The following is a 20,710-nucleotide window of genomic DNA, read 5'->3' as shown; positions in this document are numbered from 1 at the left end:
ATGTAGGCGGGAGGGGGCGGGGCCTAGCCGGGTTTTTTTCCCCTTTAAGAGGCGGTGCCGCGGCCGGAGCCATTTTCCCTTCAGCGGCGGCAGCGGCGAGAGAGGAGCCGGGGTCCGGAGCCGGGTGAGGAGCCGGGAGGGAACGAGGGCGGGCGAGGCCATCTGCCGCCTCCTGGGGCGTCCGGGCCGGCAGACGCGTCTCGCCGCCGGCCGCCCCGCCGGCTCCGGCCGCGGCTTCCCCGGTTACGCGCCGTTCCCCTGCCCGGGCGGCCGCAGCACGGCTCCGGCCCCTCCTCCCGCCCCGCAGCCGCCCCGCCGGTGCCCGCAGTCCCGGCCTGCGCCGGCCCCGGGGCACGGCGGCCCCTCGCCGCACGCCCGCCGGACTTGCCCGGCCCCGCCCCGCGCCCCCGCCCGGGAGACGGTGCCCCCCGCCCCCGCCCTGCGCCGCGCGGCCCCGCTCCGGGCGGGGGCGGCGGAGCGGGGCGCCGAGCCCGCCCGGCCTTTTGTGTGCGGCCGGGCCGGCGCTGCGGTGCCAGCCCGGGGCTGCCGGCCAGCGCTCCGCGCTGACAGCCGCCGCGCTGCCCCCGGGGCTCCCTCGCGAGCCCGGCTGCCTTGCTTGCCCCTCTGCCCGCTCCTGGCTCAAGGCAGAAACAACCGGGGGCACCCGGCTGCAGAGGACGGGAGAGTTTTCCTTTAGGACAGCTATTTTGGCTTCCTCGCCAGCGATGAGTTGCTGACTCAGTTTAATATCTAGTGTCTCCAAAGCCTGCTTTATCACAACTCTAAACTGATACTTGCTGCCAGTGATTCTGTTATCCATAGGCTCCAAAGCCAGTAAAGTTGCTGCCTAAGCTTTCTCACAGATCCTCTTAGTTGCACTATTGCTCGGGAGAACGGAGTTCAGGTTTGCTGTAACTTTCTCTTTTTCTTTTCAATGAAGTACTGGCCAGGCTGGCAAGAAGACGACAGAAAACCTGTGTAAGCCCAGGCCTCCCGCGGTGTGGAGGACATGGCTTCGGGCATTGGATCTCCATCACCGTGCTCAGGGGGCAGTGATGATGATGAGATGGAGATCCTGTTGAACAACGCTATCTCCCAGCATCCAGGTATGGGGGGCCTGCAGGGCATGCATGTGCAGTGGGGATAATGTTGGTCTCAAGCTGAATATGTGAAGTGTGTGATGTGTTGGGGAATGCAATTTTTTTAAAATTTTTTTTTTGTTGCAAGTCACACGTATGTTTTTGATTTCCGAGTCCCAGGGTTACTTTGAAGTGAGAGGCTCGAGGCTTTGTGTCAGGTGGAGCTGACTTTGTTCCAAGCCATTGCAGGTTGTCAGGGCCTGTGCTTGGAGGAGGTGTAGAGGGTGGAGGCAGAGCGTTCAATTCTGACCGGGGTACCAAAATGCTTTCAGTTTTCATGAATGGGGAGGGGGTAGAGGAGGTAGTATGTGAAAGGGCAGGTTGCCTGGCTTGCTTTCATCTGGGAACTAAGACCGGCTGACGTCCAGAGAAAACTGCCCTGGGCTGTTGCGTGACCCACTTTCCTTCATCACCACACCCAATTATTGAGGATTCTTACTCCGTGCTGCTTGCTCACCTTTGCTTTTTTTTAGTCCTTGTATCTTGCTTTTCCCCTTGTATTTGCATCCTCATCATCAACATGAGGCTTGAGTTAGAGCCCTGGAATTTCTTCTGGTTTGCATTTTTTTTCTTGTTGCTGCTATTGATGACCTGCTCTGTGGACATGCATCTGGATTCTTCACTTCCTTGTGAAAAAGGAGTGATGTATATAGTCAATTGTAGGACAAGTGTGGGATTTCCTACTAACTCATGCTGGAGTGTTTTGTCATATATGAGAAATGTAACTGGAGGAGGGAAGATGGTGCTGTGGAGTTTTGAATTTTTATTAGTTTGGCATTTTTTTCTTAAGCCTTGTCTCTTAAGTTTTCCAGCACCTCTGAGATCTTGGGCAGTATGGGACTATCAGTAGTGAAAATCTATTTGCAAAAAAACTGGTAAAATCACTGCAAAATTGAGAGGTTGAGGGAGACCTTGGAAGGGGTGGGTCATTAGAGGCTCTAAATCAGAACTTGGGGGAGAAGGTGTGTGATCCTTGAAGGACCTGGTGTTGCAGTATCACGGGAGCAAAGATACATCCATTGGTTGGGAATATGGCAGGGATCAGGCGTGGGACTCCAGGTTCTGAGACCTCTATCTGTGCTGTTTGAACCCCATGTGCAGTAGCTGCTCTGACCTGTAGCTTCCTCCATCCTGCCCAGTTCGGGTGGTCAGGAGGCCATTTTCCCTTGGAGGGAGAAGGAGTGACTCTGGCTGTGTGCAGTGGGCGGGGCGGCAGGGGAGGGCGGGTGGCCGCGCCGCTCCCGCAGCCTGCCACAAAGAGAAGGAAGGGCTGTCTGGCTGCCTCTGCCCCCTCGGGCCAAGGGCAGCCAGGAACGGGGGCACACAGATGGAAGTGTGCACTGGTGCTGGGGAACTGGCGTGTATTCTGGCCAGGCAGTCAGCTTGCTAGCTGCTGGGGCTGGGGGAAGGTTCTGTCTAATCTGGATCAGAATAGAGTTGCTGAGTAACAACTTTCCTATGGAGGAGGAAAAGTAGTGGCTTACTGGCCTGTATTTTGCATGCAGCTGTAGGATGTTCTGTACTGCTGAAGAGGCTAGAGGTTTTTTTTTTTTCCTGGAGATCCAAAGACTGAAACAGTATCCTACTCAGGTTCTCGCTATTTTGCCCCTTTTCAGTGTGGCCATCTGTTGTATGCTCTTTCCTCTTCTTCTCGGGTTACAGCAAACTTCTTGTCCCCAAGTTCTGAGTGCAATTCTGCTTGGAGAAGCAAGATTGTGGAAATAGGTGGTGGAGGGGAGGGGAACCATGTTGGGGTATCTTAAGATACAGTTTTTGAGGATCTGTTGTGAACAGTAAGAGTTGTAACCACCTCTGTTTGTAAGTATGTAGCAAGAAGACAAGTTGATCTCTGTGAAGGGGGGCTATACTGTACTGTGCAGAAGGGGGTTGAATGAGACATGTCACCCCTTCACATCCAGAACCTGAAGAAGAGCCAGAAGAAGAGCTTCTATCAGAGGCTGATACCCCCAAAATCAAGAAGAAGAAGAAGCCCAAGAAACTGAAGGAACCCAAAGTGCCCAAGCTCAGCAAGCGTCAGAAGAAGGAGGTAAGAAAAAGGATGCCTAAGGTCACACTCTAAAATATGGATATATAGGGTGAGGGTGCTTAGTGTTGTTGTTGGCTGATAGCAGCAATCTTTTGAATGAATCCTGTAGAGCTTGAGGAGAGAACAATGTTTAGTGTTTATCCAGGGTATTTTCTCATGCCTGATCTCTCCCTCCCTCCCCAGCTGGGGGACAGCTCTGGTGAGGGGAATGAGTTTGTGGAGGAGGAAGAAGAAGTTCTGCGCTCTGACAGTGAGGGCAGTGATTATACTCCTGGAAAGAAGAAAAAGAAGAAATTAGGACCCAAGAAGGAAAAGAAAAACAAAGCCAAGCGCAAGGAGGAAGAGGAAGAGGAGGAAGAAGATGACGACTCAAAGGTAACAAGCTACCCTACTGACTGCTAGCTTCTCATTCCCATGTTGTATCTGATTTGGGGGATCATTGTGCTCTCCCTTAGCGATTGCACAGGGAGCTGGGACTGTAGTCTGCTTTTCCACTAGACCCTCTTCATCTTTTTCCCACCTTGCATTCTTCCTTCTCTACTGCTTTAAGCACACATGGAATTTATATTGAATCCAAATGCTTTTTCCATTTCCACTGATCTGCTATTGCAACTGTGTCCTATGGTAGCGATAAGTGGGTGTGAGGGAAGAAAATTCCCTGGGTCGTCTGTGGAATGTGGAAGATGTGTGGAAGCTCTGCTCAGAGTTGCCATGATTCTCTTTTCATAGGAGCCAAAGTCATCTGCTCAGCTTCTGGAAGACTGGGGCATGGAGGACATTGATCACATCTTCACAGAGGAGGATTACCGCACACTCACCAACTACAAAGCTTTCAGCCAGTTTGTCAGGTGAGCTGCAAACCTACACTTGAAATTACTTGGGAACTAAAAAAAAAAAAGAGATGGGACAAAAACTAGATTTCTTGATTTTAGAGCCTTAGGTACAGTAGTAGTAGTATCTGGAGTGAAAACAGAAGCAACAGTAAAATAATTGATTGCTAACTTTTTTGCTTTCAGTCGTAGAAATGATGCAAGTTCTCCCAGTCCCCTTTCTTCCCTACTATGCTAAATTCAATTTCTTTCTTCCAAGCCTCCAAACACTTCCATACTTCATGTAGTTAAGCATGAGAGTGGGGATATTCATTGGCTGTTGAGATCAGAGATTAAAAAATAATGTAGTTTGAGATAAAGGTGCTGATGGGGGTGGCAGTGGGGAGGAGTAATCTGGATTTCAGGGTGGTTCAGTAACCTTTCTTTCCTTCATTACTTAACTGTACACAGGCCACTTATCGCAGCCAAGAACCCTAAAATAGCGGTGTCGAAGATGATGATGGTACTGGGAGCCAAATGGAGGGAGTTCAGCACAAACAACCCCTTCAAGGGAAGTTCAGGTGCATCTGTGGCAGCTGCTGCAGCTGCAGCTGTTGCAGTAGTTGAGAGTATGGTGACAAATGTGGATGCTGTCCTGCCACAGCCCCCTGTAGATGTGCCGCTCAGGAAAGCCAAGACAAAGGAGGGCAAAGGTGAGATGAAGAGTCTGGCAGAAGAAAAAAATGTGAGTAGTGCCAAGGCCATGGCCCTTCTGACTCGGCCTCCTGTGTTCCCAGGACCCAATGCCCGGCGGAAGCCAAAGGCCAGTCCTCGTATTCCTGATATCAAGAAACCTAAAACAAAGAAGGTGGCACCACTGAAAATCAAACTGGGAGGATTTGGTTCCAAGCGTAAAAGATCATCAGTAAGTGATGCTCCTTTCTTGACCTTGTGACGAGGAGGTCATGATGTGATAGTAATCCTGGGGGGTGTGTCGATTGCTGCCCCCCCAGCATGTGTGTCTGAGTAACAAAGCTTTTCTCTTACCTACCTCAGAGTGAAGATGATGATCTGGATGTAGAGTCAGACTTTGATGATGCCAGCATCAACAGCTACTCTGTTTCAGATGGATCTACAAGCCGTAGTAGCCGCAGTCGCAAAAAACTCAAGGCTGGGAAGAAGAAAAAGAAAGGTAAAAATACTTGCCAGCAGTTGGAGACAAGAACAGCTAAATGTGTAGAAAGATAAGAGGAATGTCTGTGTGGAGTTTTGATGTTTAACAGTGTACTTGAGGGAGAATTGGTTGTGAAGGAAGAACCTGCTATTATTTTGAATAAGGAAAAGGTTTTCAGAAGCTCTGTCAGGAGTTCTTTGTTAGGGAAACAGATGCAGTGCTGGATTTTCCTGGCCTTAAGTGTACTTTTTATTTCTTGGGTGGAAGGGGGCACAAAGGGACTCATTTTGCTCCTGTTTCCAGGTCTTTCTTCTTGCCCTGTTTACTTACATGGAATAAGAGTTTTGTATTCTGGATCTCTAGATGACTCTGTAGGCTTTTGAGAGAATACCTTCCCTGGCTGTAGGAAGCCTCTACCTGTGGCTTGTACTGTGGTAACTCCTCATCACCCTCTGCAGGTGAGGAGGACTCCACAGTAGCTGTGGATGGCTATGAGACTGATCACCAGGACTACTGTGAGGTGTGCCAGCAGGGAGGAGAAATTATATTATGTGATACCTGCCCTCGTGCCTACCACATGGTTTGCCTGGACCCAGACATGGAGAAAGCTCCAGAGGGCAAATGGAGCTGCCCACACTGTGTGAGTATTTGATTCCTCAAATGGTGCAAGAGATATGTCTGAGGGGGATGTCAAGTGACTTGGGGTTGTTTCTGTGGTAATGAAATAATCACTTTGTTTTTCTGATTTCCCTCTCCCATAGGAAAAAGAAGGCATTCAGTGGGAAGCAAAGGAGGATAACTCTGAAGGTGAGGAAATCCTGGAGGATGTAGTGGGGGATGCTGAGGAAGAGGATGACCACCATATGGAGTTCTGTAGAGTCTGCAAGGATGGAGGAGAGCTGCTGTGCTGTGATGCCTGTCCTTCATCCTATCACATCCACTGTCTGAATCCCCCACTGCCCGAGATTCCCAATGGAGAGTGGCTGTGTCCTCGCTGCACTGTGAGTTTCTGCTAGTACCATTCTCCTATTGCTATAAGATCTAATCCCTTTGGATCTTCATATTTCCATGGAAATACATGATCCTTTGAAGACTGTCTCCTTGTACACTTTTATCACAAAGCTTAAAGGCCTGACTTTTTGTAGCTGAATTGTGCCTTGATTGATTGCCTTCTCCAGACAGTGGGAAAAACCAGACTGTAGCCTTTGGTTCTCATGAGATTTGTCCACGTGCAGGGTAGTTGGGCAATTTTTAGTCCAGCATTCCAGGGGTCATTTGTTTGGGCTCCCTTATGTTTGTAGAAGCAGGAGAAAAAGGGCAAGCAAATTCAGTGCTTCAAATAATTATAACTGATGCCGAGACAACTGAGTACTGGTTTTGCACTGTTGTAAGCTTTGTAATGCTAAGACCTTTCTTAGTAGATGGGTAGGAGAAATACCACACTTTCTGGAAGAGTTCTTGAAACGGGTAGTATAAATGTTGTTAATTGCTTTCATAAGATGACAAGCAAAAAAAAAAATGCTTATGTTGGGCCCTTAGTTCTACATCAAAGTTTTTTGCTCAGACTTACAATGAAGTTGTAGTTGGGGAGACTACTGGGCTTGTCAAGCCTAGCAAATTCTATCTGTAGTGAAACCATAAAACTTGACTGTTCCTGTTCCTCAGTGCTCTCATATTGGAGTGCATACATTGTGATGCATCAAGCTCTGTTTAATTTCCTAGTGCCCAGCTTTGAAAGGAAAGGTGCAGAAGATCTTGATCTGGAAATGGGGTCAGCCCCCAGTTGGCCCTGCACCACCACGTCCACCTGATGCAGATCCTAATGCTCCACCGCCGAAGCCTCTGGAGGGTCGGCCTGAAAGGCAGTTCTTTGTCAAATGGCAGGGCATGTCCTACTGGCACTGCTCCTGGGTGTCAGAGTTGCAGGTGAGTGGAGGAACCTAAGTATGGCATAAGGGTAGACAGTTGAGGCTAAAACACCTACTGACTGCTTGTGTCCTGACTGCAGCTGGAGTTGCACTGCCAGGTCATGTTTCGCAACTACCAACGCAAAAATGATATGGATGAGCCACCCTCAGGAGACTGTGGAGGGGAAGAAGAGAAAAGCCGAAAGAGAAAAAACAAGGACCCCAAATACGCTGAGATGGAAGAGCGTTTCTATCGATACGGGATCAAGCCAGAGTGGATGATGATCCACAGGATCCTTAATCATAGGTAGGGGGTGTAACAAAGAGGATTTTCAACAAAGACCTTAAGCAGGACTAAGGGAGAAGGAAGGGGATAGCTAAACTGCAGTATGACTGGGAGAAACAGTGAGAGGTTTTTGTTGGTATGACAGATGTTGTTCTGTTTCTGCTGCTTCACTAAGAGTTCTTCCCTTCCATTTGAGTGGATTGGAGGAATACTGCCATCTCACTGTGGTTGAGACTTATTGGTTTCTTCTGCAGTGTGGATAAGAAGGGGAATGTCCACTATTTGATTAAATGGAGAGACCTACCCTATGACCAGGCATCCTGGGAAAGTGAAGATGTGGATATTCAAGATTATGATCTCTACAAGCAAGCCTACTGGAATCACAGGTAGGAGAAGTATCTAGAGATTGCTTATGTTTCCCTTCCCTCAAGAGAAAGTACTTTAGTATGTCAGGCTCTAGCACTGGCTGGATTAATAGATGGAAATAGACAAGAAGCATCTTCGTGTTGCTGACTCCTTATGGCTTTGGGCAGGGACCTTGTGCCTCTCTACCAATGCATGAAGGTTCCAGCCCTGTTTGCTTGAGCCTAATTGAGTTGGGTGATTGCCCTCCTATTCTCTGTAATAATTTTTTCTCAATCTGTTAATAAAAAGCCATTAAACTTATGTGTACTTGGGACTGTGTCTGCATAGGGAGCTGATGCGAGGTGAAGAGGGCAGGCCTGGTAAGAAGTTAAAGAAAGTGAAGATGCGGAAACTGGAGAGACCCCCTGAGACTCCCACAGTAGATGTGAGTTACTGTTTTTTGCTTGGGAGCCATCTGATAGAGCTGCTTATTTTGGGGTGCCTGCAGGTAAATAGGAAACCGAAGAATGAGCATCATATGGTTGGAGCTCCCTCATAGCCCAAAGAATAAATGGCATTAGAGAGCCTTCAGACAAAGGCCCACTATGTCCATTGGGTCAGACTCCCTAGCTCTTGGTGAAAGGGTTTTACAAATAAAAATGGCTTTTTGTTGGATGCCTTTGGCCACTTGGAAATTGAGTTTGATGCTAGTCTGGTAGTCATCTGTGAAGCTTCATTTGTACTAGTGAATATAAGGGTGGCTAAGAAAGGACTGTTAGTTATCTAAATGAGTGAAAGGATTCCAACTCTTCCTTCTTTCCACTATAGCCGACGGTGAAATATGACCGGCAACCGGAGTACCTCGATGTAACAGGGGGGACCTTGCATCCCTACCAACTGGAAGGGCTGAATTGGCTGCGCTTCTCTTGGGCCCAGGGCACAGATACAATCTTGGCTGATGAAATGGGTCTGGGAAAGACTGTGCAGACAGCAGTGTTCCTGTATTCCTTATACAAAGAGGTGAGAGCTGGGAGGTCACTGCCCAGGGAGATTCTGCCTGTATTAGTGATTGCAGTCATCTAATGCTCTTACTGTCTGTTTGTAGGGCCACTCAAAGGGTCCCTTCTTGGTGAGTGCGCCACTGTCCACAATCATCAACTGGGAACGAGAATTTGAGATGTGGGCCCCAGATATGTATGTAGTGACCTATGTTGGGGACAAAGACAGCCGGGCCATCATCCGTGAGAATGAGTTCACTTTTGAGGATAATGCCATACGTGGAGGCAAGAAGGCATCCAGAATGAAGGTAACACAAGCCTAAACCGAGATGCATTTGCCTGACTTTCAGCAGCTGAGGTTCAGATACTCTGCTGTGCCTGAGAACTGATTATGCTTGTAGTTTCCATGGGGAAATAACTGCAAATTGATTACAAGTGGACATTCATACTCTTACTGTAGACTGCTTAAACACTCCTGCTAGTCTGAACTGATTTAGTACTGGAGAAAGATAGTTGACTAAGTTAATACTGACCCTAGGCAAGTCCCTCTGTCTTCCCTGCTTAACCTATGAAGTTGTGCAGCTTTTCTACAGATCTAAGTTGATGTCAGAATTGCTGCTGTGTATGAAATAAGTATACAAAAGTATGAAACTTTTCATCCTGAAGAATTGGCTGACAGGCCATACCGAGACATGTAAGAAATTGCGTTTTCTGCCGAGACAGGAAGGAAGACTCTGACCTAGGTGGCTACTTTTTGTAGAACTGAAGTCTTCCTAGTAAAACCAAGATGGAAGCTAAAACATTTTCAGTGGCAGAGGCAGGTAGACTAATTTCCTTCATTTGAAATGGAACAACCTTAAGTACTAATAATAATTTAAAATTTCATGGTAAACTATTTATTTTTTGAAGTTGTAACTTTCTGATGAGCCACTCTTCTCCAAATCTCAAAATCTAAATTCTCTAACATGCCTCTACTCACTTCTTGTTAAACATCTTTGTTAGGGTATTTGGTATCTGTTCAAAATAGCAGGTACTGAGCGGGTTGGGGAAACTTACGTGTGTTGAGAGCAATAATGAATTAAAAGGCTGAAATTATTTGGGCAGCATTTTGGGTCTTGTGACAGGAGACTGCACGTATGAAAGTTTTTGATGTGGTGTTGACCACAGCTCATAAGGATAACTTTATGGAGGAACGCTACATCCTCTATCCCATTACATGTTCATCCTTTTTCTTTGCAGAAGGAGGCTGCTGTCAAGTTCCATGTGCTTCTCACCTCCTATGAATTGATCACAATTGATATGGCCATACTAGGCTCTATTGACTGGGCCTGTCTCATTGTGGATGAAGCTCACAGACTGAAGAACAACCAGTCTAAGGTACAGAGAAGCATAGGTGGTTCATGGGCATGGCATATGTTGCAGGGGAGTGAGACAGCTCTTAGCCATTTGTTCAGTAGTAAATTTGATGTGTTATTAAAAAGAAAAATCAACAGCCTGCATTTGGAGATCAATCATCATTGGCAACAACTTTACTTATACAGATCACTGGTTAAAACCGCTTTCTTTCCAGGTGAATGGGCAATTGGTCAAGATTGAAAAACAAAAACTTGGATGTGGTTGTTGCTCTCAAATACAAAGAGATTTGTCTGAAAGCAGATCACATACCTGCACCACCTCTATTCTGTAAAGGTTTACTATGTTGAGCATAAAACATGCTCCATGAGCAGAATTGCCCTGCTTCCAGACTAGGCTTGTTCTCTGCATTCATCTGGCTTTGTAGCAGAACTAATTAGGTGTTGCAGTAACTGAAGGTGGGCAGAGGTGTTCAAAAATGCCCAGGTAGGTGCTGAAAGCCATATCGCTGCTTTAATATGAGGCTGCACCTTAACTAAGCATGTTTGAATTGAGTTGACTATACTTTCTTAATCCAGCCCCTCCCTAGGCCTTGTGCCCTAATTCTGGTGTTGATTTGTCAGTCTTCAGCTGGATTCTACTGCTCAGTATGCCAAAAACAATTATTATTGGAAAGCTGGTTTTAGAGGTTCTTGGAGACTGTTAAAACAAAATTGCTGCTTGATTTCTTTTTTTGTTTGTTTTTTTAATGGATTTAGTGTTTTGGATCTTGGCATGAGGTATCTTCCTGAGACATCACAGCTGTGCATGCAGTTCAGTTTCTAGGTCTTATTTTATTGTAGGCCCCAAGACTGGATGCCATTCTATGCTTAGCATTGAAACCATTGGAAGTAGGAATGAATGCTTACTATTAATATTCATTAATTGAAAGAGGATGTAAAGGCTCAAGGTCGCACTATGACACTATGCAGAACTGTTAAATCTCTTTCTACAGCAGTTTACTGTCCTATAAGAACAGCTTACAGATAGATAAGATAGATAGGTCAGATGCTTCTTGACAAATTTGGGTCATCTCCTAAAGTTTTGCAGAGATAATTAGTAACTTCCACATTTGATTCCAAAATAAAAATATTTTAACTATAACTACACAGAAAGATAAATTCCTGTAGAGGCCAGTACAAGTACTCTTCCAGTGCAATAACCAAAATATAAGTGATTTGGTTTTCGTTCGCCATCTAGTACAGCTGCTTTTGTTAAGCTTGACCTTGTATCATGCCGAGTGTAAGATAAGCAAAGAAATGGCCAAACTCATAAATAAATTACTACTTTACTGTCAATTTGTGCAGATGAACATGGTACACTTGTGCTTTTCAGTGCAGTACTTTAACTGCTCACTACATCTGTCTGGAATTACTTCATTTTTGTGAAAACCAGTGCAAATTGCCTTCAAGATGCACTGGCAAACCCTTGGCTCTTTTTCTCCTCTGCTTGTTCAGAGCTCTGGAACACTGCCAGGAGTGATATGAATAGGAAGAGTGACTTAGTTATTTCTAGAATTCTCAAGTCAGAGTAGTTGTAGGAATGTGGAACACTAATTTAGCAAGAAAAAATACATAGTACAGCAGTCTAGAAATTATTGTGGTCTGAAAGAGATTGTAACTTGTAAGAGCAAAGGAAACCTACCAGCACCTGATGGCTTGGAGGATTTGCTGCAGTCATGCTTTAGCTATGCAGAACAATGATCCAAATAAGATCAGTCTAGTAACCCTGACTGGAATGTGAACTACTTGGAACTCTTGTCCAAACAGCTGATGTGATCTAAATTGAACCCTAGATTGGGTGTCAACTTTCTAGATTTTTTTTTTTTTTGTAAGCCTATGACTTAATAAGCCTTTGATGTATTTGTGTGTGTGTGTTTTGGTTAATTTTCCCATTTTCTTCCCTGCTCTCTCCTTTCCAGTTCTTCCGTGTGCTAAATGGTTACTCCCTCCAGCACAAGCTGCTGCTTACGGGAACTCCCCTGCAGAACAACCTGGAAGAACTGTTCCACCTGCTGAACTTCCTGACACCTGAGAGATTCCAGTATGTCTTGCAGTGCAAGTCAGCCTGCCTGTCTTGTCACTCCTTCCCCTCACTTGCTCTTTTGCTTTTTCCTTTGTGCTGTTTCCTGAGTGTCTGTTTCCCTGCAGTAACTTGGAGGGTTTCCTAGAAGAGTTTGCAGATATTGCCAAGGAAGATCAGATCAAGAAGCTGCACGACATGCTGGGCCCACATATGCTGAGGCGTCTCAAGGCTGATGTTTTCAAGAATATGCCATCTAAGACTGAACTCATTGTCAGAGTGGAGCTGAGTCCCATGCAGAAGTGAGTGTGGGGATGAAGAGAGCACCTGCTGTTGAGCTACTGTTTTTCTGCTCTGCAGTTCCAAGAGGGTGCTGAACAGCCTTATCCTTACTCTGCAGGGTTTTCTGCACAGTGGGCTGCCACTAGAGCAGAGAAAGGACTAATCCTGTTCTCTGGGATAAAGAGATAGTGAGTGCCACTGGCAGAGCCTAGGTAGTAATGCCAGAGGCTGTGCAGAGTTTAGCAAGGGAAGAGTTAGGTTAGTCATTCTCGTGAAAACCGTCTGAGTTGTTTTCTTTTTTGTTTTCAGGAAATATTATAAATACATTTTGACAAGAAACTTTGAGGCACTGAATGCACGGGGTGGTGGTAACCAAGTCTCATTGCTCAATGTTGTTATGGATCTGAAGAAGTGCTGTAACCACCCCTACCTCTTTCCTGTGGCTGCTATGGTATGTCCAATCACTTATTCTGTATAAGCAAATTCCCTGCTGGCAGTTATCAGGAAGCCAGTTAGCTCCTTAGGTGCAGCATGGAGGGGTTTCCATTTCTCTCCTTTTGCTTCTGTGTGTTTTTTTTTCATCCTGTCTTTATTTAGACCCAACATGCTGGAAGGCCATGTCTTTTCCAGCACATTTATATGATAGGTAGGAGATACCTTTTGACTCATGTGAGGTGGTGAAGACTGTGAGAACAGGAACTAAGTAAGAAAAGAGGAGGGTATGTAAGAGTCAAATTGCAAGAGAACAGGCACAGGATAGCACTGACGTTTCATACAGGCAGTGCTATGCCTTGCAGTTTTACCAAGCTAAGTGACCAGGTGTGAGCCAGCATTATCTGGGGACTAAGACCAAGTTAGATCCCTTCAAGCTGCTTTTGTCCCTTGCCTCCTAGTCTGTCCTTCTCTTTCTTTTTAGGAAGCTCCAAAAATGCCAAATGGCATGTATGATGGTAGTGCACTTATTCGAGCCTCTGGAAAGCTGTTGCTGCTCCAGAAAATGTTAAAGAACCTGAAGGAAGGAGGTCACAGAGTGCTCATATTCTCTCAGGTATGTGGAGAAAAACCTTTAGGCCTGGAATACTTTTTCTGAGAAGGAAGTCTGTTGATCTGGTATCCACGTGTCCCTCACTCCTCTGTGGTGATGTTTTCCTTATATGCAGATGACTAAAATGTTGGACCTTCTAGAAGACTTTTTGGAACACGAAGGATACAAATATGAGCGGATTGATGGAGGAATCACAGGGAACATGCGTCAGGAGGCTATTGATCGCTTCAATGGTATATAGTCACCTACTTTTTCTGTAAAATGAAAGCTTGCCTTGCATGTGCTTAATACTCATGGGATTGTTGTGCCCCAAGTCTTCCATTGCTTTCCTGGAATCTTGAATTAATAGCAAATCCCTGTCACGTGATGTGGGTCAATTACAAATCCTTTTCTGAGTACTGCACACTCCTGATTACTTTTGTTCTCTTTTTATTCTAAGCTCCTGGAGCTCAACAGTTCTGCTTTCTGCTTTCAACTCGAGCTGGGGGTCTTGGTATTAACTTGGCCACAGCAGATACTGTGATTATCTATGATTCAGACTGGAACCCCCACAATGATATCCAGGTGAGTCTGAATGGGATCACTCATTATGGAGTAATCCTGAGGAAGAGGAGTCATTAAATCATCAGAAAGAACGAAGGAGTGTGAGACTTCCCCTCTAGAAATATGCAAAATTAGAGCAGTGAGGATGGATAGAGATGGGGAAGTGAAATAGTGGAGGAATCTTCTAGGGCATAGCCTTCACTAATGCTAAGAGCGAATGTGAAGGCAGGTGGGAGGCTTGTGGAGGTAGGGGTATATCAGATTACTGCTTATGCAGCTCTAGATTGTTCCGAGCACATCTCTTTTCTAGGCCTTCAGCCGTGCACACAGAATTGGACAGAACAAGAAAGTGATGATATACCGCTTTGTGACAAGAGCCTCAGTGGAGGAGCGTATCACTCAGGTGGCCAAGAAGAAGATGATGCTAACTCACCTGGTAGTGAGACCAGGGTTGGGCTCCAAGACAGGCTCCATGTCCAAACAGGAGCTTGATGACATTCTCAAATTTGGCACTGAAGAGCTCTTCAAGGATGAGGCTACTGAGGGGGGTGAGTGCCTGGGAGTAGAGCTGAAGGGGGTGGGGAGATCTGGCTCCTTATTTAGGGAGAGACTGTAGGCACAGTGCTGATTATAGCTCTACAAAGGGGTCTAGGGTGGCATTCCCTTTCTTAGTCTATTGAGATCCATACAGCAACGGTGCCTGTACTCTTCCTTCAGGGGATAACAAAGAAGGCGAGGACAGTAGTGTCATCCACTATGATGACAAAGCAATTGAGCGTCTGTTGGATCGGAACCAGGATGAAACAGAAGATACAGAACTTCAGGGCATGAATGAGTATCTCAGCTCCTTCAAGGTGGCCCAGTATGTGGTTCGTGAAGAGGAGATGGGGGTGAGTATGAGGTGGATGTCAGCTAGTACATTCTCCTGAGTCATCGATGGAGGATCAATTAAGTTAATTGAGCTCTGAAGCTTTTAAGGCCAAGCAGGCAGGCATATATCTGCTATGACAGGCTTGGACTTGGAGCACAGGGCCCTAAGTGTGTTGCCTCGCTGGCAGGAGGAAGAGGAGGTTGAACGGGAAATTATTAAGCAAGAGGAGTCAGTGGATCCTGATTACTGGGAGAAACTGCTCCGTCACCATTATGAGCAACAACAGGAGGATCTGGCCAGGAATCTGGGCAAGGGCAAACGTATTCGCAAGCAAGTTAACTACAACGATGGCTCGCAGGAGGATAGAGGTACAAATCCACAGAACCCTGAGGGAATAACGGGTGTAAGTATGTGTTGCTGGGAAGTAACGGAGTAGCGTCTCAGGCTCACGTGCTGTTTTTCTTTCAGACTGGCAGGACGACCAGTCAGATAATCAGTCAGACTATTCAGTTGCTTCTGAAGAAGGAGATGAGGACTTTGATGAGAGATCTGAAGGTAAGTTCTACTGGAGCCAAAGTTCCTGGGTTGCTTTGAGTGTGGAAACAGTTGGGACTTGATTTGGGCAATTGATATGTTTTGTGGTGCTCTCCTGCTGGGGCAGTATTTACACAACACTATGCATTGTCTCTTTACTTAGCTGCATTTCTCTCTTTAGCAGCTCGTAGGCCTAGCCGCAAGGGCTTGAGAAACGATAAGGATAAGCCTCTGCCTCCCTTACTGGCCCGTGTGGGAGGGAACATTGAGGTAAGTTGTACCAGGGAAGTCATTTGCATCCCAGCTGCTCCTGTATTCCTCTTGCCATATCCGTCTGTCTGCTCCTTCTTTCTAGGTGCTGGGTTTCAATGCTCGCCAGCGGAAAGCCTTCCTCAATGCTATCATGCGCTATGGAATGCCACCTCAGGATGCCTTCACCACTCAGTGGCTTGTTCGAGACCTCCGTGGCAAGTCAGAGAAAGAGTTCAAGTGAGTTTGAAGTAGGCAGGAATGGAAGACTGACAGCAACTAGACCTGTCGGGGAAGAATGAGAATTGGGCCATTTCTTGGAGACTACATTTCCTTAATGTATTGGTTGATTCTTTGTGGGAGAATGAAGTATAAGCTGGGATTGTTGCTAACTCTCTTACTTGGATCTGACTCTTCAGTCACCAAAAGTAAATGCTTTTACAGGAGTAGCATGGCTCTACAACCTTATGTGCTGGAAGGGGTCTGACAATGCATGTCTCCAGATAATCCAATTTATGGACAAATCGCTTCTCTCTCAATCATTGCAGGGCCTATGTCTCGTTGTTCATGCGCCATTTATGTGAACCTGGAGCTGATGGTGCAGAGACCTTTGCAGATGGGGTCCCACGGGAAGGTCTTTCTCGACAGCACGTCCTTACTCGCATTGGGGTCATGTCCCTCATACGCAAAAAGGTAGGTCCCAGCAGAGCAGTGTGGCCTTTGTTGGCCATACATACAACTGTAGTCACTGGGGTCTTGAGTTGGAGTTACCTCTTCTTTCACATCTACTATTGTTGTGTTCTCAGTGGTCTGCCTCTACAAGTGTGAATGAGTTTTGTATGACTCCTCCAGTGGTACATCTTTCTCTCCCTCTTGTGCAGGTGCAGGAATTTGAGCATGTGAACGGCCGCTGGAGTATGCCAGAACTGGCAGAGATAGAGGAGAACAAGAAACTTTCACAGCCCAGCTCACCCTCTCCCAAAACTCCAACTCCTTCGACACCAGGGGATACTCAGCCGAATACACCGGCTCCTGTTCCTGCACCTGGTGAGGGCTCCCCTCTTGCAGAGTCCTGCGTCCTGACCTTAGCCTGGCTGCTCCCCTCACCGGAGCTGTGGTGATGGGGTCTGGGGGTGGACGCAGATCAACTTACTCTCATGTTAGGAGGGCTGCCAAAGACATTTGCAAGCCCTTAAAGGCAAGAGAGGACACTGGCTTTCCTGGAAAGAACTGGCATCAGTGAGAAGCCCAGCATTTGTAGTGGGTAGGAAAGGGGAGGGTCATGTTAGTTCCATTTTGATGAGCCTGATCTCTGCAAGCAAAGAAGTGGTCTTGGTAACAGGGAAGACCTTACTGATTTGCTTCTCTTTTGTCTGCTGTGCTGCTCTGGCATGGGGAATACACAGAAGATGGAGTAAAAGTAGAAGAAGGAGCAAGTACTAAGGAGCAAGGAGAGCCTTCTGAACCAGAGAAGGAGCTCAGTGCCTCTGCTACTGAAACAGAGGCCCCTATGGAGGTGAGTTTTGGCTTTTTTGCCTTGTAATTTCTCTTGTGAATTTCTCTACTGCCCTCTCTTCATTTCAGCTGAGGCAGAGATGAGTTTTTAGAGTGATAATTGAAGATAATCCTCTGGTCCTCAGAATTGGCCTCACAGTTTTGTGTGTCTTTACTTTTTAAACTACTGTGACTGTTCTGTTGTCGTGTACTGCTATGCTTTGTGTCTCACTGCTCTCTGTCCTCAGCAGTGTGCTCAGCCTGTGGAGACACCGCCCCAGGAAGCAAAATCCCCAGTGAACTCCACAGAAGCAGATGAAAAAAAAGTAGAGGAAACAGAAGTGAAAGAAAGACCAGATGAACCAATGGAAGTAGAAAGCAAAGGTACAAAGCACGTGATCATAAAGAAATAGGCTTGAATGTAGAAAATCACTGGGAACTTGCAGAATAGTATTGGGTTTCACTGGTCGAAGAACAAAACTCTGGACTTGCTACATTCCTGTGCATCTCATGTTCCCCTTCTTTCCCGCAGCTGATGCGGAAAAAGTGGAAGACAGAGCAGCTACTGAAAATCCCCCTGACCCTCCTATAATCACTCTGGATGAGAAAGGTGAGGCATGATGACTCCCTTCTCTTCCTTAACCCTTCTTCTGCAAGGATTCATTGTGGATTCAAGTTGTTGCACTATCTGCCATGTTTGTTTTAATAATTTCCTGTGTGTACAGATGAGAAAAAGGACGATGATAAGAGAGATGTGGTGATGCTGCAGAATGGAGAGATGCTGAAAGACTCAGTAGATGAAAGGCACAAGAAGGCAGTAAAGCAGCGCTTCATGTTCAACATAGCAGATGGTGGTTTCACTGGTATGTGATCTTTATCTGCTTGAACTTGTTTATAAGTGCCTGCTTATGTTTGTGAAGTAACTTCCAACTGTTCTGGTGTCTCTCGCCTTTGCAGAACTACACTCCCTCTGGCAGAATGAAGAGCGGGCTGCCACTGTCACCAAGAAGACCTATGAGATCTGGCATCGGCGTCATGACTACTGGCTCCTAGCTGGGATTATCAAGTATCCTTGCCATGAGAGACACATTCTCCCAGCTTGCACATAATTTGTCACGGTGAAAGTGACCACTCTGGATCTGACTGGCATAGGTTAAGTGAAAGACTGTTTTATCTTCACAATAGTGAAAGTGATGGTGGGAAGGGGAGTTTCCTGCAGCATAGCTAAGACTAAGCAGAACATAGTTCTCATTCCCCTTGGCTCCTGTTTGTCCCCTCTCTGTACCCCCTTTCCCCACCCCCTCTGGAAAACAGTACTGCCTGGGCTGTGTATTCCCTTGTTTTCACTGCGTTTGTTTGCCTGAGCTCATCCCATCTCAGTCATGGCTATGCCCGTTGGCAGGATATTCAGAATGATCCACGTTACGCCATCCTCAATGAACCCTTCAAGGGTGAGATGAACAGGGGTAACTTCCTGGAAATAAAGAATAAGTTTTTGGCAAGGAGATTTAAGGTAAGGATTTCTCTTTAGTGCGATAACTGCCTGGATCTCTAAGAACAGGTTCTTGCAATTCTGAGTTTTCACCAAGAAAGTGAAAAATGTATGCAATGCCTTTTTGTTTTAGGGGTAATAAAAAAAGCAATATATCTCAGGATCATGCAGTTGCTCCATGATAGGAGCTTCCTTTTTTCTGGAAATGGTATTGAGGAGTGCTCTCTATCCAAATGTTTGTTGAACAACTGGTAAGCAAGAGGCTTAAGGTTCAAGCAGCTGTTTTCATCACAGCTTCTGCTTGGTCTGCTGCAACCAGATCAATGTTTTGGGGCAAAACACTGATCAACTGTAGATTGAATGGCAAGTTCAGCACTGACAGGATTCCAGCTGATTTCTCCAAATGCTTACAAGATTTTAGACTCTTTCTATAAATAGGATGGAATACTTTTCCCTTGGGTTCAAAGAGTAATCACTGTCCCATTTGCCTCATAAAGAATGTGTGAAAAGAATCAGAGGAGGAATGAAAATACTAGAGGAGTCGTAGTCTGTTAAACCAAATGTACCCTGTTTTTTTTGTGTATCTGACTTTGCTTCATGAAACCCTTATTGTTTTGGGCTACTCAGTAAAACCGGCTGGTGAAAGGAGATTCAGCTACACAATCTCACCTTATGAGATGGTGGGGAATTGGCTCAGGAGAGACTGGGGGTACAGACAAGGCTTCCTCTCAGTCAGCTGCTGAAAGACTCATTCCTGCCCCACCTTGCAGCTCCTGGAACAAGCGCTGGTGATCGAGGAACAGTTGCGGCGAGCTGCCTATCTGAACATGTCCGAAGACCCATCTCATCCATCCATGGCTCTGAACACACGTTTTGCAGAGGTGGAATGCCTGGCTGAGAGCCACCAGCACCTGTCCAAGGAATCAATGGCTGGGAATAAACCAGCCAATGCTGTGCTGCACAAAGGTAATGCGGTGTGTTAAACAGGGGCAGGATAGGTGTTCAGCAGCGCTGTCCCCTCTGGGGTGTCCCTTTCCCGTCCGAACAGATGTCCCTTTCTCTTGTAGTTCTGAAGCAGCTGGAGGAGCTGTTGAGTGACATGAAGGCAGATGTGACTCGTCTGCCCGCCACAATCGCCCGCATCCCCCCTGTGGCAGTGCGCCTTCAGATGTCAGAGCGCAACATCCTCAGCCGCCTGGCCAACCGCAGCAGCGAGCCCCCGCCACCGCCCCCTCCCCAACAAGTACGTACCCGCTCTGGTCAGTAAGGGAATTCCGGGGGGAGGGGCCCTCCGTGGGCCTGGCTGGGCTCTGGTGACCAGCCCGTGAGTCTCAGGTCCTCCTCTCTCACCCTACAGGTGGCCCAGCAGCAGTGAGTTCCTGGCCCAGTGCTGTTGACCTTTCGGCCAAGCTGAAGTGACTCCCCTAGCCCACCCCTTCACACTCTACCCCTCTGCCTGACATTCCTGACTGGGTGCTGTTTCCCTCCATGGAAGCTGCTGCTCAGGTCTCTGGAAGGAGAAGAAACTCCTTCCTCTGCAGCCAGCCCGTTGGAGCAAGGAGTGTGTTTAGGAGAGAGGGGGATGGATGTATGATGGACTCTGTATATAGTGACTGGAGGCCCCAGCGCCATGTCTGTTACATGGAGAACCTGGCTGCATTGCTCGTTGCCTCCGCCTGGAATTCCAGTTTTGTTCTTAATTTTATTTTGAGTTTGTTTACTGAGACAAGTGCGCAGGCAAGACCAAGCAAAAGCCAGGACAGAGACAAAGCTACCTCCATCAAAATCCTTTTTAATAAAAAAACTGACCGGACTTGTCAATTAATAAAGCAGCTTGAAGACAAAAGCAAACAATAAAAAACCAACAAAAAACAGAGCAAAACGTTGATAAAACTGAAAAATAAAATTTCCTTGTATTTTATTTTGTTGTCTCTAGTATCATGAGTGTACTGGGGTAAGTATGTGGTCTCAGGACTGAAAGAAGAGGGTTCCCATGCCTTTTTGCTATATCAGAGCAGCTTTTTGGGGTACCCTACATCTCTGAGAGGGGCAGTAGATGCCCCAGCCCTGGCAGTGTTTAA

At 46.7% G+C, this 20,710-nt stretch overlaps 1 protein-coding gene and 1 non-coding gene across 25 annotated transcripts; both read left to right on the top strand.

Moving 5' to 3' along the window:
- Window positions 1-75: 75 nt before the first annotated feature.
- On the top strand, window positions 76-20,550 carry CHD4 (chromodomain helicase DNA binding protein 4). Of its 24 annotated transcripts, none has more exons than XM_085572839.1 (40): window positions 76-124; window positions 941-1,106; window positions 3,059-3,186; window positions 3,370-3,561; window positions 3,916-4,034; window positions 4,467-4,708; window positions 4,793-4,920; window positions 5,052-5,187; window positions 5,628-5,809; window positions 5,931-6,170; window positions 6,892-7,095; window positions 7,178-7,383; window positions 7,617-7,748; window positions 8,056-8,152; window positions 8,536-8,727; window positions 8,813-9,013; window positions 9,945-10,082; window positions 12,019-12,140; window positions 12,248-12,421; window positions 12,711-12,852; window positions 13,318-13,449; window positions 13,562-13,679; window positions 13,886-14,010; window positions 14,300-14,537; window positions 14,707-14,879; window positions 15,051-15,228; window positions 15,329-15,415; window positions 15,579-15,664; window positions 15,750-15,883; window positions 16,192-16,336; window positions 16,525-16,690; window positions 17,050-17,159; window positions 17,389-17,521; window positions 17,670-17,747; window positions 17,863-18,000; window positions 18,095-18,203; window positions 18,518-18,650; window positions 19,400-19,595; window positions 19,697-19,888; window positions 19,987-20,550. In XM_085572839.1, the coding sequence occupies exons 2-40, from the start codon at window positions 1,010-1,012 to the stop codon at window positions 20,046-20,048; spliced, it is 5,805 nt and encodes a 1,934-aa protein (XP_085428965.1). In that variant the 5' UTR covers window positions 76-124; window positions 941-1,009; the 3' UTR covers window positions 20,049-20,550. The 24 variants fall into 24 exon arrangements, with proteins under 24 accessions (XP_085428965.1, XP_085428957.1, XP_085429021.1 ...); XM_085572831.1 differs by having other exon boundaries at window positions 17,386-17,521; XM_085572895.1 differs by having other exon boundaries at window positions 15,576-15,664; window positions 19,697-19,872.
- LOC116184354 (small Cajal body-specific RNA 11) lies at window positions 16,718-16,856 on the top strand. The gene has a single exon (XR_004149120.3).
- Window positions 20,551-20,710: the final 160 nt, after the last annotated feature.

Source organism: Lonchura striata, chromosome 1, assembly GCF_050655825.1.
Source record: "Lonchura striata isolate lonStrDom1 chromosome 1, ASM5065582v1, whole genome shotgun sequence".
Lineage (NCBI taxonomy): Eukaryota > Metazoa > Chordata > Aves > Passeriformes > Estrildidae > Lonchura > Lonchura striata.
This window is presented reverse-complemented; position numbering and strand designations above follow the sequence as displayed.